The following is a 15,463-nucleotide window of genomic DNA, read 5'->3' as shown; positions in this document are numbered from 1 at the left end:
TGTGGGGGTGCTTTTCTGGTGACACTGTTGTGGATTTATTCGAAATTGAAGGCATACAGAACCAGCATGCCTACCACAGCATCTTGCAGCGGCATGCTATTCCATCCGGTTTGCGTTTAGTTGGACCATCATTTATTTTTCAACAGGACAATGACCCCAAACACACCTCCAGGCTGTGTAAGGGCTATTTGACTAAGAAGCAGAGTGATGAGGTGCTACGCCAGATGACCTGGTCTCCACAGTCACCAGACCTGAACCCAATCGAGATGGTTTGGGGTGAGCTGGACCGCAGAGTGAAGGCAAAAGGGCCAACAAGTGCTAAGCATCTCTGGGAACTCCTTCAATACTGTTGGAAAACCATTTCCGGTGACTACCTCTTGAAGCCCATCAAGAGAATGGCAAGAGTGTGCAAAGCAGTAATCAAGGCAAAAGGTGGCTACTTTGAAGAACCTAAAATATAAGACATATTTTCAGTTGTTTCACACTTTTTTGTTAAGTATTTCATTCCACATGTGTTAATTCATAGTTTTGATGCCTTCAATGTGAATCTACAATTTTCAGAGTCATGAAAATAAAGAAAAGTCTTGAATGAGAAGGTGTGTCCAAACTTTAGATATATATATATATGAAGGCAACACTATTTTTTATTTTATATATATATATAAAATAAAAAATAGTGTTGCCTTCATTGTGATTTGTATCACATTTGCATCTGGCTGCTGCACATCATGTGAATTTTATTTTCCAGGGACTTGAGATCTAACAGGGATACCTATAAGAATATTTGTCAAAGGACTTATGAGCACCAGTGCGATTCCTCCATTATCACATACAAGTCTTTTGTGCGAGTCAGGACGGAGCTAGATTCCAAAGAATCTGATTGGGTGACGATTAATTTTGACCCTGATAATCAAAGTAAGTATTCCCTTATTTATCATGAATCCATCCATTTACTCCGTCCATTTCCAGGCTCGTCATAGCTGATAACTTATAATATATATTTTTCCTTCATACTGACACATACAGCCCACCATATAGCACTAAGGCAATATAAGCTATATACAGTCCACATACCACAATATACCATATACCACAATAGAGTGCTAAGACAATTTGGACAGTGACACAAGATTTGACATTTTAGCTGATTATGACAACACTAGAAGGTGGCCCGATTCTACGCATCGGGTATTCTAGAATGTACATATTGTGTAGTTCATGTATGATTTTTGTTATATATATATATATAGATGTTGTTGTGTGTAGTTACCAAGTGTTTGTGTAGGGCGCTGTACATGTTCTGGGTGTTGTCTGGGTGTGGCGGGGGGTGAGAGCGGTGTTGTATGTGTGTTGCGTGTGTTGCGTTGTTTGTGGAGCGCTGTGTGTCTGTAGCGTTGTGTGTCTGTAGCGTTGTGTGTGTGTGTGTGGTGTGTTTTGGGGGGAGGTATGTTTTGTGCAATGTGTGTGTTGTGCGGTATGTGCGTATATTTGTGTGTGCCGCGGTGTTTGTGTGTTGGGTGTTGTGTGTGTGCAGCGTTGTCTGTGTGTGTGGGTGTCTGTGTAGGGCAGTTGTTTGTGGTTCCCAGTGTGTGTGTGTGGTGTGTTGTGCAGTGCGCGCGCGTGTGTGTGTGTGTTGGGGGGAGGTGTGCACTTCCCATCGTGCTCCATCCCCCATGCAGCGCACTCCCCATCGTGCTCCATCCCCTATGCAGTGCACTCCCCATCGTGTTCCATCCACCATGCTGCGCACTCCCAAACGTGCTCTATCCGCCATGCTGTGCACCCCCAAACGTGCTCCATCCGCCATACTCCGCACTCCCCATCGTGCTCCATCCCCCATGCAGCGCACTCCCCATCATGCTCCATCCCCTATGCTGCGCACCCCCCATCGTGCTCCATCTCCCATGCTGCGAACTCCCAAACGTGCTCCATCCGCCATGCTGCGCACTCCCAAACGTGCTCCATCTGCCATGCTGCGCACTCCCAAACGTGGTCCATCCGCCATGCTGCGCACTCCCAAACGTGCTCCATCCGCCATACTCCGCACTCCCCATCGTGCTGCATCCCCCATGCTGCGCACTCCCAAACGTGCTCCATCCGCCATGCTGCGCACTCCCAAATGTGCTCCATCCGCCATGCTGCACACTCCCAAACGTGCTCCATCCGCCATGCTGCGCACTCCCAAACGTGGTCCATCCGCCATGCTGCGCACTCCCAAACGTGCTCCATCCGCCATGCTGCGCACTCCCAAACGTGCTCCATCCTCCATGCTGCGCACTCCCAAACGTGCTCCATCCGCCATGCTGCGCACTCCCAAACGTGGTCCATCCGCCATGCTGCGCACTCCCAAACGTGGTCCATCCGCCATGCTGCTCACTCCCAAACGTGCTCCATCCGCCATGCTGCGCACTCCCAAACGTGCTCCATCCGCCATGCTGCGCACTCCCAAACGTGCTCCATCCGCCATGCTGCGCACTCCCAAACGTGCTCCATCCCCCATGCTGCGCACCCCCCATCGTGCTCCATCCCCCATGCTGCACCAGCATCAGCCTCTCTACCTGCAGCATCAGCCTCTCTGCCCGCAGCATCAGCCTCTCTCCTCCCAGAATCAGCCTCTCTCCTCCCAGCATCAGCCTCTCTACCCGCAGCATCAGCCTCTCTCCTCCCAGCATCAGACTCTCTGTCCCCAGCATCAGCCTCTCTGTCCCCAGCATCAGCCTCTCTCATCCCAGCATCAGCCTCTCTCCTCCCAGCATCAGCCTCTCTGTCCCCAGCATCAGCCTCTCTGTCCCCAGCATCAGCCTCTCTCCTCCCAGCATCAGCCTTTTCTGTCAGTAGCATCAGCCTCTCTCCTCCCAGCATCAGCCTCTCTCCTCCCAGCATCAGCCTCTCTCCTCCCAGCCTACCCCAGCCTCTCTCCTCCCAGCATCAGCCTCTCTCCTCCCAGCATCAGCCTCTCTCCTCCCAGCATCAGCCTTTTCTGTCCCCAGCATCAGCCTCTCTCCTCCCAGCCTCCCCCAGCCTCAGCCTCCCCCAGCCTCAGCCTCCCCCAGCATCAGCCTCCCCCAGCATCAGCCTCTCTTCTCCCAGCATCAGCCTCTCTTCTCCCAGCATCAGCCTCTCTCTTCCCAGCATCAGCCTCTCTCCTCCCAGCCTACCTCAGCCTCCCCCAGCATCAGCCTCTCTCCTCCCAGCCTACCCCAGCCTCTCTCCTCCCAGCATCAGCCTCCCTCCTCCCAGCATCAGCCTCTCTCCTCCCAGCATCAGCCTCTCTCCTCCCAGCCTCCCCCAGCCTCAGCCTCCCCCAGCATCAGCCTCCCCCAGCATCAGCCTCTCTCCTCCCAGCATCAGCCTCTCTCCTCCCAGCATCAGCCTCTCTCTTCCCAGCATCAGCCTCTCTCCTCCCAGCCTACCCCAGCCTCAGCCTCCCCCAGCATCAGCCTCTCTCCTCCCAGCATCAGCCTCTCTCCTCCCAGCATCAGCCTCTCTCCTCCCAGCCTACCCCAGCCTCTCTCCTCCCAGCATCAGCCTCTCTCCTCCCAGCATCAGCCTCTCTCCTCCCAGCCTCCCCCAGCCTCAGCCTCCCCCAGCATCAGCCTCCCCCAGCATCAGCCTCTCTCCTCCCAGCATCAGCCTCTCTCTTCCCAGCATCAGCCTCTCTCCTCCCAGCCTACCCCAGCCTCAGCCTCCCCCAGCATCAGCCTCTCTCCTCCCAGCATCAGCCTTTTCGGTCCCCAGCATCAGCCTCTCTCCTCCCAGCCTACCCCAGCCTCAGCCTCCCCCAGCATCAGCCTCTCTTCTCTCAGCCTCCCCATCCCAGCCTTCCCCAGGATCAGCCTCTCTCCTCCCAGCCTCCTCCAGCACGCCGTGCTCCTCTGCCGACACTCACAGATCCGATCGCATACACTCACACACACTCACACACACCCGATCGCATACACTCACACACACATCCGATCGCATACACTCACACACACCCGATCGCATACACTCACACACACCCGATCGCATACACTCACACACACCAGATCGCATACACTCACACACACACAGACATTGACGATATTGCACATACGCGCTCATACTCACAACATCCGGAGATACCACATGCTTCTGGCCATGTGATCCTCCGGCAGGTCCTGGAAGCTCACAGCACAGTATCGCCGCCGAGAAGCAAGCGATATCCCAGGATGTTGTGAGTGTGTGGATGCGATGTGATGTGTGTGTGAGGTGTGTGTGAGAGTGAGTGTGATCTGATGTGTGTGTGTGCTACCATGGTTACCAGCGTATCTCGTCCCCCGCTCGCACGGGAGCCCTCACCAGCATACACAGGCCAGCCCCAGCAATGCGAGGGTATGTGTCGGCTGGTTTGGCGGCGTACGCTGATGTGGGCTCCCGGGGGTACAGTACTCACCTGGTAGTCGTGGCTCCGTGACCGTGTCGGTTCGGGGAATGCGTGGGGGGGGCGGGGCCAGAGCTAGCGTGCATTGCGTGAGGGGGGCGGGGCGTGGCCCAGTTGCCAATGCCTGCAGGGTGCCGGGGCGAGAGGCCAATCTGTGGGGGGGCGGAGCCTGGGCGAGCGGCCGGCCAATCCGTGTGGGGGCGCAGCCTAAGCGAGCGGCCAATCCGTGCGGGGGGGCAGGGCCATGGCGAGCCCAGCGGCATATCAGCTTTGTGTCACCGTAAGGACACAATTTTGGAGCAAGACAGACAGACAGACAGACAGAATGAATAAGGCAATTATATATATAGATATTCAAGATACAGTTAGATAATAATCAATATGGGTTTAAAGTGCAAATTCTCATCTTTCATTTGAGGGTATTTACATCCTAATTGGATTAAGGGTTTCGTAATTACAGCTCTTTAGTATGTAGCAGCCTCTTTCAATGGACTAAAAGTATTTGGACAGTTATCTCAAAAGCTCTTTAATGAACTACGGGTGCTATTCCTTCATTAATTCATCAATTAAGCAAGTAAAAGGTCTGGAGCTGATTACAGGTGTTGCATTTGCATTTGGAAGCTATTGCTGTGAATTCAAAACATGCGGTCAAAGGAGCTCTCAATGGAAGAGAAACAGAACATCATTAGGGTAAAAAATAAGAAGAAATGTTAGGAGAGGTCAAATCACCGTTTGGTTCTTTCTTAAAATATAAATGCACAGGTAAACTTGGTAACTCATAAAGACCTGGACGTCCATTGAAGACCACAGTGGTGGATGATCGCAGAATCCTTTCCTTATGGAAGGAAAACCCCTTTACAACATCCACCCAAGTTAAGAACACTATGAAATGAATATTAACTTGTACTAGGATGATGGCAAAAAGAAAGTATGGGGAAGGCTTAAGCCTGCTTTACATGGGATGACCGATCGTGCGATTTCACGATCGATCGTACCCGCCCCCGTCGTTTGTGCGTCACGGGCAATTGATTGCCCGTGGCGCACAAACTCGTTAACCCCCCATCACATGTACTTACCTCCCGTGCGACGTCGCTGAGGCCTGCGAACATCCACTTCCTGAAATGGGAGGGACGTTCGGCGTCACAGCGACGTCACGCGGCGACCAGCCAATAGAAGCAAAGGGGCGGAGATGAGCGGGATGTAAACATCCCGCCCACCTTCTTCCTTCCACATAGCCGGTGGGAACCGCAGGATGCAGGTAAGCGATGTTCATCGTTCCCGTGGTGTCACAAGGAGCAACGTGTGATGCCACGGAAACGATAAACAATCGGCGCCATGTTTCATAAACGATTTTATGAAACCTAGCGACAAGTACATGACTCACGATTTGTGAGCGATACTGCGTCGCTAGGAGGTGTCACACAGGCCGACGTCGCAAGCGATGCCGGATGTGCGTCACAAAAACCATGATCCCGACGATCTATCGCACGATAGATCGTCTCGTGTAAAGCACCCTTTATAACAGCTCATGATCCAAACCACAGCACATCCTCTGTAAGACATGGTGGAGGCTGTGTGATGGCCGGGTATGTAGGGCTTCCAATGACCCTCGGTTATTGATGATATGACTGAAGACAGAAGCAGCCAGATGAATTCTGAAGTCTACAGGGTGATATTTTCTGCTCAGCAAGGATGATTGGATGGCGCTTCACAAAACAAGTGGACAATGACCCATAACATCCTGAAAAAGCAAAGAAGTGAAATATCCTGCAATGGCCAAGTCATCCCCAGATCTCAGCCCCATTGAGCTGCATTTCACATGCTTAACACAAAACCAGGCAGACTCGCCTACAAACAAGCAACAACTGAAGTCAACTGAAGTCACTGTAATAATGGCCAGCAAAACATTACAAAGGAGGAAACCCAGCGTTTGGTGACATCCATGGCTTTCAGACGTCAGATCGCAAAGGATTCTCTACAAACTATTACATGGATTTTGTGATGAATACAATACCCTTTTATATACCAGCGCATGTCATAAACTTTTACTTTTTCTACTTTTGAGTATTTAACAAAATCTGTAGTTTGTCAACAATCTTCAGATATATATGATGCTACAGACCGTTATCTGAGTAGGTTATTATGTCTGTCTGACCATAACATGGCCTCCTAGTCGCAGTTGTGCATGGAATCCTCCTGACCAGAGCATACACAATCATGGCTTCACATGAACGCGCAGGGCTTGCTTATGCACACTGTCATTTTTCTGACAGGGTTCCTGATAGGCGGTGGAGCGCATAGCTATTGTATATTACGAGCACTTATCCTCCTGATTCTTCGTGTGAACAGCACATGTAGTGCTCTTGACCCCCTGAGGACTGTGTGGCAGGAGAAGATAAGCTCTCGGATGAGTGGATCATAGTGTTTCTGTGGCGCCCCTGAGGCTCTGGTCGCCACAGGGTACTGCAGTTGTTTTAAGGTACGGTGCCTATCTGGGGTAGGTGCAGGGTTAATTACCGGTTTCTCATTTCACATTTCACAAACAGTTAGGTGCCTCCCCACTAGTGGTTGGACTGGGGAAGGCAGGGGTTTGGCCATCACGAAGAGTGGGACTTTCCGGTCACCAGGACAACCACTGGGGGGCGTTTGACATTTGTGTACAAGTAAAAGCAAGTCAGCGAGATACGGAGTTGAGTTGAGTCAGGACACCAGTTCTATCAACACCTCTATCAACTTTAGCTTTCCTTCACGGGGCCAGGAGGTCTGGAGCTTTGAGCTCAGCCCGGGTTCCTTTCTGCACCAGTGGGGAGCATTCTACAAAAGAACACTTTACACGGACACCGGCAATTGCCTTGAACTTGCACTGGATAACCAGAGACCTACCAGCAGCGGAATCGGCATTCTTGTGCAAACTCCAACCAGTGAGTAAAAGACCTGAACCAGAACCCCTGCCTCGGCTCCTTCATTTACCAACCCCACCTTCCCACTATCTCCCTGGGGCCCGCTCCACCTGTGGGGAGCCACACCATCCTGGCTGCAAACACCAAGGGCCCCAGTGGACAGAAACCCGCAGCGGCGGCCCACTCCTGGCCGCAATCCATAGGTGGCGTCACGAAAGATAGTCTATTATACTTCTCCCACTACCTCCTCCAAACCCACCATCCTCATCCACCTTTCATTCCACGTTTATTGTATACCTCGGGGCCACGGAACTGGGCCAGGCCACCCATGACACAGCAGAAACCTGCATCACCGGCTTGGCGACAAGTACAAAGTATCGACTTAGACTTAACCCCTTAGTGGCCCGTGGGTGTTACATTTCTTCTCTATCTGTTCTGTCAGACTCCTGCATTGGGTGCTGTGGTTCCACTGAATGGAAAGCTAATGACAGTAGAGTGCTGGGGCTGAATGCTGGGCAGCTTTACCTTTCCACAGCCATACAAATGCTAGACGGATGGAAAGGTAAAGCTGCCCAACATGGAGACCCAGTACTAGAGTTGTGGGAGCAGCAGAAACACTGATCAATGAGAACTCTGACATTTACAATGATTGGAGCGCTCTTTGATTATTCCATGGGGGAGAAGTGGCAGCAAGATTTTAGGGGAGGGATGGCTGAAGAGGATTCTAATGTGCCACCTGATCAGCCCCCGCAAGACTTGGCCACAGTATATGTTGCAGACACAGAGAACACAGCTTGTAAAAACTCACTGCAGACCTCACTTACGTCTTTCAACGTCAATTAACTGGTTCCTGTCCCTGTCTTCTCCCCTGGCGCTTAAGATCTTTATGTTCTCCTGCTAAAGGCACATAGTGCCCCTTGAATAGTGATGGGCGAACCCAGACTGTAAAAGTCTGGACCCTTGCAGGTTACCTAGTATCCATGCAGCGACGCCGGGCCCGGAGTTCTGGGGTTGCTCACTAACCGCAACACTTACTTCAGCTGGATGTGCTTTCAATGGTGCAAATCTAGCTGAAGTGCAAGGCGGAGCAGAGACCCGTCGGGACCCTGCACTGTAATACTATCTGCCAACTGGACAGTGGTTGGCAGCTGACATCGGTGTCTCCATGAGTGAGGACGGCACATGACAGTGACATCATACATTGCTATAGCACAGATGCCGATGTCAGCTGCTGGCCACTGCATGCTAGCATAGGACACGGCGTGACGTAGGAGCCAGGTAAGGTGTGGATAATGTAGGGTTTTTTTTCTTGCGTTAGAGCAGAAACATATATACCAGGAAAGGGACATATTTACTATAAGGGGCCCAGGATGGGGACATATGTACAAGGAGGGGGACATATATACTAGGAGGGGCCCAGGAGGGGCACATATATACCAGGAGGGGGACATATAAACAAGGATGGGGACATATATACCAGGAGAGGCCTAGGATGGGGACATATATACCAGGAAGGGGCCCAGGATAAGGACATGTATAACAGAATGGGGACAGATATATCAGGACGGGGCATACATACCAGGATGAGGGACATATCTACCAGGATGGGGGACATATATACTAGGTTGTGGAATACATATACCAGAATAGGTGACATATTTATCAGGAAGGAGCCCAGGATAGGTTATATTAGAACAAGATGTCGGACATTACTACATAATGGAGAAAGAGGGCAACTTGTATGTCTTTATATGATTTAGAACGCTACAAGGACCCATACATCTGACCAAAATGCAGTGGGGAAAGGTGGGGGGGGTTAGCAATTTTGCACAAGGGCCTGTCGAACTCTAGTTATGCCACTGAATATATCCATTTTTTTCTATCAAGCAATTATCGGGGCTCCAAAGGCAAAAGTCTCCTCAAGGTCGGGATACCTGGATGTCAGTTTTGAAGGCCCCTTTGTAAATACGGATAGAAGGCCAATAAAGGAGAAATATGGCGAGCTTAATTACAAAGTGTTATACTGGAAGGAATCTGAGCCAGCACATGTAAGTAATGTGTGATTGAGACTACCGGAGATAGCAGAGTCGTGTACTTGGCCATATCCTGCAGTTCTATAGAAAATGAGTAGAATGATGGTTAGCATACGCGACTGCTGATCCAATTAGGTCCCCACTCTCACAAGGGAGAAATAGTTAAAACACTAAAAAACTGCCAGTGGCCCAGGTGGTTCCTGTACAGACTAGAAATTCCAACCCCACAGTCTCTAGTGATACCTGTGAAGGTTAAAATGGCCATAACCCCAGACTAAACAATGGCAACTCAGACTTATACTGACAAGCAAAAGGGTAACAATGTTTTGACCTTTTGACTTTTATTCTCCATAACTCTCCATCCACTACAGCTTTGAGCGTGAGACGACCTTCATTTTATAGACAATCATCTTGGCTATCTCATACATAAATGTGACTTGCAGCTATATAGCATATGATTAGTTATGCAGAATCTAGTCATGTCTCTGCATTGTTACTTTTTTGCTCCTAAAAATCTAAATTTTTATTATTTTGTTAGTAATCTGTAAATCCACTTTTGGATTTCAACACTGCCTGAATCCTTCTGGGCTCTTGATCAAATTCAAGTATGTCTCAACCAAAATCTGATCCCAGGTCTTTTCCACATGTTCCCAGTGTTGGTGTATACTGATTGGCTCACTTGGGGATCTGTACAGCTTTTTCTTCAATTTTACCCACAAGTGTTTGATTCAGTCTGGGGACGGTGGGGACAATCCAGCACCTCTACTTCATTGTCATTGAACCATTTCTTCCCCAATCTCAACATGTTTCAGGTCGTTGTCCTGCTGAACACTATGTCATCCTTTTCATACCCATAGTACTCAAGTGTACGAAGTAACGTGTCTAGTAGAACACTCACATATAGCTCAGCATTGAGACCACCATCGATCCTGGTCAAGTATCCAACAGCTTTGGCTGTGAAACATCCCCATATCATCAGGCTTCCTCCACCGAACTTGACAGTTCCTTCACTTTCTCAATCCATTAGCCCATTTTCCCTTCTTTCATCCAGACCCCTTTGCCCCATCAGAGCTTAATGTATTCACTTTCATCTCATTGCTCCAAATCACCTGTTTCCAATCTTCCACTGTCCAGTGTCCACTTTTCGTACTTTTTTGCAATCTCTAGCCAACGCTTCGAATGACGGATAAGGAGAGGCTTCTCCTTTTTTCTGGCCACCATTCCAAACTTGTGTAACGTGCATCGCTCGGTGCTTGTGTGATGCCCTGGACTAGCTAGGTAGTCACAAACACAACATCACACACACACCCTCCCCTGGATAGTCAACAACAGTCAAACAAAATCCTTGTTGCCTCCTCCAGGGTCTGATGTCCACACCAGGTGGGGCGGAGCCAGGCGGTTGGCCCCACCCACCGAGGAGTTCACAGGCCTGGAGGTGGGAAAAAGCAGTCGGTTCAGTTTGGAGTGGAGAGGAGTTAAGTTTGGAGTTCAAGTGGAGTGGAGTGGAGAAGTGGAGTAGAGAAACTGTTAGTGTCTGGGTCGGAGCCCAGGCACTGTCAGCAAGGTCGGCAGACGGTGGTGGCCGTCTGCAGGAGTTGGCGCAGGTCAGCGGAACCGTAGGACCGGGGACGGGCGGTGGTCCGCCGGTACCGAGCCGGGGAGCAGATCTGAACCAAGCACAAAGGCAGGGCCATCAGACCCCAACCAGGCTAGGAGCCACCGACAACGGTTAAATCAGATAGTGACTGGGACCTCAGGGGTTCCCTCACACCCAAGACCTGACAGAAGGCTGCCATCCACACAGTGAGGATAAAAAGCCACCGCCATAGGCTAGAGATCCAAGGGCCAGCGCCTGCGGGCAAAAGGGGCTCCTTCGGTACATACACGCCGGGGAGCGGACTACCAGTGGGAAACCATCGTATCAACAACGGTGCAGGGAAAGACAGCCACCATCAACCTGTCCGGGGAGAGCAAAGACACTGCAGCCGGCTGCGGGACCCGTCCATCCAGCCGTTTGGTTTACCAGAGACTCTGTGATTCTGTGCCTGAGTGAGTAGAACAGTGCCATCCGGCACCGCGCCGCTCTGCCTCCGCAACCCTGCACCCCAGCTACCCTGCCTCCCCCTACCACCACCGGGCCCCGGGATCACCAACCCCATACCCACGGAGGGGGAACCAACATCCTAGCTGCTCCCTGCCACCGCTCCCAGTATCCCTGTCACCAGCAGCGGTGGTGCCCATTATCACCACAACCCGTGGGTGGTGTCACGAACTATCTCCCCAAACAAACCATCCCTTTTCACTCGTGGGCGAGAAGCGCTGCTCGAGTCCCCGGGTCCGGCCCACTGCTCGACCCACCGAACAGCAGCAGCCCCGGACCCGAGCGTAGCGAGGGCAGCCCCTCCGCCCGCGACACTTGCATGGACGTCTGTGATCTCACTATTATGAAGCATACTCCCAAGTTTGTTACCAGAACTGATAGACCTTGTGACTCCAATATTTTGCCTGGACGTCCATCACTTGTCTTTTGAATGGATGGACGAACTTCATTTCTTAGGGGCACTTTGCACACTACGACATCGCAAGCCGATGCTTGTGATGCCGAGCGCGATAGTCCCCGCCCCCATCGCACATGCGATATCTTGTGATTGCTGCCGTAGCGAACATTATCGTTACGGCAGCTTCACATGCACTCACCTGCCCTGCGACGTCGCTCTGGCCGGCGACCCGCCTCCTTCCTAAGGGGGCGGGTCGTGCAGCGTCATAGTGACGTCACACGGCAGGCGGCCAATAGAAGCGGAGGGGCGGAGATGAGCGGGACGTAAACATCCCGCCCACCTCTTCCCGTCTGCATAGCCGGCCGGGACACAGGTAGGAGATGTTCCTCGCTCCTGCGGCTTCACACACAGCGATGTGTGCTGCCGCAGGAACGAGGAACAACATCGTAACATCGGTCCTTCCCAATTCATGGAAATGACCGACGCTACACCGATGATACGATTACGACGCTTTTGCGCTCGTTAATCGTATCAAAAATGCTTTGCACACTACGATGTCGAGAGCGACGCCGGATGTGCGTCACTTTTGATTTGACCCCACCAACATCGCACCTGCGATGTCGTAGTGTGCAAAGTGCCCCTTATTCGTCCAGCTGTCATGGCCTCAAATTATGCAGTTTGTCAATTTTCTTGGCCAAGAGACCGCTATGGCAAAAACCGCAGGCGCCTGCTGAAAAGAAGTGACATGTGTGGCGCCCCTGAATACATCAGGATGCCACAGGGAACTACATCCTGTCCCCCAGGGTGCAGGACCCAACCCCCATGGTTCCAGGTTCCTAATAACCGGTGTCATCTCCATCAGCACTACAAATCCCAACCACACCTCACATCAAACCTGTCTGGCACACCAGTGGGATGGTCAAGCTGGAGTAGGGCCACCCACCTAGGGGTCAGGCAGACTGGTGGAAGGGAGGAAGTGGAGAGCAGAGCAGTGAAGTGAAAGCCCTCAAAGAGTGAGGAGCTGGGAGTTGTAGCTCCCGGGGAGCGAGACGTTGGTTGGGTCGCAGACGGTTGTCCGGGACCACAGATGTCAGGGACGGGTAGCAGTGACATTGGAAATGGGTGCGACAGACATAGTCTTGGAGGACTGTCGGCATCAGCAAGCCCAATAAATGGACCGGAACGAGCACGACGGGGTACAGGACCCTTGGTCAGGAACAGATTCAACGTCCTGATAATAATCTGGGAGGGAGAGTATCTTCATGAACTTCCCTAAGAGCTCAAAGATTGAAGGCATCAGCACAACGCGGGGATAGGGTTCTCCATATAAAGCAACCCACTGAAATCCAAAATGCTAGTCATCAAGAGCACAACTACACTAAACATAGGTAGCTGGGCCCCAACAGCTTCAAGCCAAGGGGCCACAACACACAACTAAAATTCTGCACGGAGGCAGGGTCCGGATTACCAAGTGACACTGGTGGGAGCGGACACCTGGACGGGTTCCCCGTAGTGGCAGTGGTACACAGAGACGTTGGTTTACCACAGTGTGTGCGTCTACTTTGTAATCCTCATCCAGTACCACGACTACCACAGTGAGTACCCTGAGCCCTGCACCCTGCGCTCCCAACTAACCACCATCAAAACCCTGAGTCCGGACCACCACGACCACCCCGGATCCGAGCACCCTGGTCTGCGCCGGGGCGGCACACATGCACATTAATTAAATCCACAACGTAAAATCCGCGGGTGTAAAAAAACCGCAGTGTGTGCACAGCATTTTTTTATACCCATAGGTTTTGCTGGAGAATAACTGCACAAATATTAGACACATTTTCTGCGGCAAATCCACGGTAAAATCCGCTGTAAATCCGCAGCATGCGCACATAGCCTAAAGGGAATCTGTTGGTCAAGAATAACACTTTTCTGGTTGTCTTGCGTACTATGAGAGGTAGGAATTACAAAAAAAGGACTGTGATATGGCAGAAAATACAAACACACAATTAATAGGAGCTGATGAGGAAACTTCAGCTTCTCCTCCCTCCTCCCTGCACAGTGACCTCTGCACATGTCACATATCTAATTTCATTCAAGTGACAAGGACTATATAAAAAAAATCAGACACAATTAGGATAAAAGGACAGTGAATATTTCTAGTTAATGGTAACGGCATATCATAGGCTGAAATATCTAGTACATATTAATGATAAAGTGCAAATGCATGTGCAAAGTCCCCAAATACAGCAGCAAAAATGGTATGGACGGAATTAAGGTAATGTTATTCCCATATTAATCATTAGTGTTAATATATAAACCGCATAAGCCCACCTCCATATTGAGGGTAAAAAATCAGGGCTGCACTATAAATAGTAATGGAATAGACCACCTCCTCCCACAATGAGAGACCCCAACGTACGTTTCGCTTTATTACCAAATTGCCATGTGAAATAGTGAGCTTCCTCAGGAGGATCAGTAAGTAAGTTGCCCGTCCATTATAGATGCCCCGTTCTAATCCATTTGGTAAATTTTCAATTTTGATTACATTTTTTTTCCTAGGTTTTACAAGTAACTACGGGGGACAATACAGAAATTCTGCATGACTTAGAAACATGGACTGTGTACTGTGTGAAGGTCCAAGCCTACGTGCCGTTTTTTGTCAAGTATGGCGAGTTCAGCCCTGTGATGTGCGAGAAAACCACCGAAGATGGTAAGATGTTACACAGCCTTATACACAGACCTCCATATCCGGTGCCCCCCCGATGAAGACCGCCTCTCAGGTTATTTAGCTTTAGCTGCTAATGAGCGGTGTAATTATACTATAGCCCACCCAGAGGAGGAACCCTGTATGTCTGTCTCTATACTTTTGTTTGTTGGCCATGGCCACCTTACCAAAAATACCAGATTTTATAATGGTTACACAGAATAATACAAAAGACCATGGGAAACCCAAGCAAACACGGGGAGAACTGACCGCCTCCTTGGAAATGTTGCCCTTGGTGGGATTTGAACTGAAGGCCTCGATGCTGCAAGACTGCAGTGCTAACCACTGAGTTAAAGGGTTATTCTCAAAATCATAAGTTATCCCCTAGCCATAGGAGAGAAGATAACTTACTAATCACTGGGGGTCTGACTGTAGGGATCCTTCAAATAAATCTTGGGAACCGGACTCTGCTGAGGAACAGAGGTGCAGACACTCGATCTTCACTCTAGTCATTGTCTATTAGACTGTTGTACTTGGCTTTCTGTGGCAGTCCCATAGACAATGAATAAAGTGAATGTTGAGCATCTCCACTCATTTCAAAACAGCACTCTTCAGTTTCTAGAATTCATAACTCCGTTCTTGACTTCTCTGGCGGCCCAGCATGCAGAGCCCAAGTGATTAAGTTGTTATCTAAAGCACAATTTTGGAAATAACCCTTTTAATGAGCATGCTCTCATTAGGATAAAGCACATTGTGAAGGGAGAGGGAGAAGGTGAGCTGTGACAACTCCAATTGGGAATGATGGATCCTGTGTTATCTGCTGTATATAGAAGTGTTATCTATCATTGCACAGGAGGAGGAAGTGAGCTGTGATATCACCTGTTGTTAACAATGGATTCTGTGTTATATAGTTTGTATAACGGTGTGAT

The 15,463-nt window shown here is 50.4% G+C and overlaps 1 protein-coding gene across 1 annotated transcript in view; it reads left to right on the top strand.

Moving 5' to 3' along the window:
- The window catches only part of LOC142290928 (interleukin-10 receptor subunit beta-like), a 46,271-nt gene that overhangs the window by 17,351 nt on the left and 13,457 nt on the right, over nt 1–15,463 (top strand). Inside the window, exons 3-5 of the mRNA XM_075335021.1 lie at nt 749–915; nt 9,190–9,350; nt 14,390–14,540. Coding sequence (XP_075191136.1) covers nt 749–915; nt 9,190–9,350; nt 14,390–14,540 — 479 coding nt within the window. The remainder of the gene's footprint in view (nt 1–748; nt 916–9,189; nt 9,351–14,389; nt 14,541–15,463) is intronic.

The sequence above is a fragment of the Anomaloglossus baeobatrachus genome, chromosome 2 (assembly GCF_048569485.1).
Source record: "Anomaloglossus baeobatrachus isolate aAnoBae1 chromosome 2, aAnoBae1.hap1, whole genome shotgun sequence".
NCBI lineage: Eukaryota > Metazoa > Chordata > Amphibia > Anura > Aromobatidae > Anomaloglossus > Anomaloglossus baeobatrachus.
This window is presented reverse-complemented; position numbering and strand designations above follow the sequence as displayed.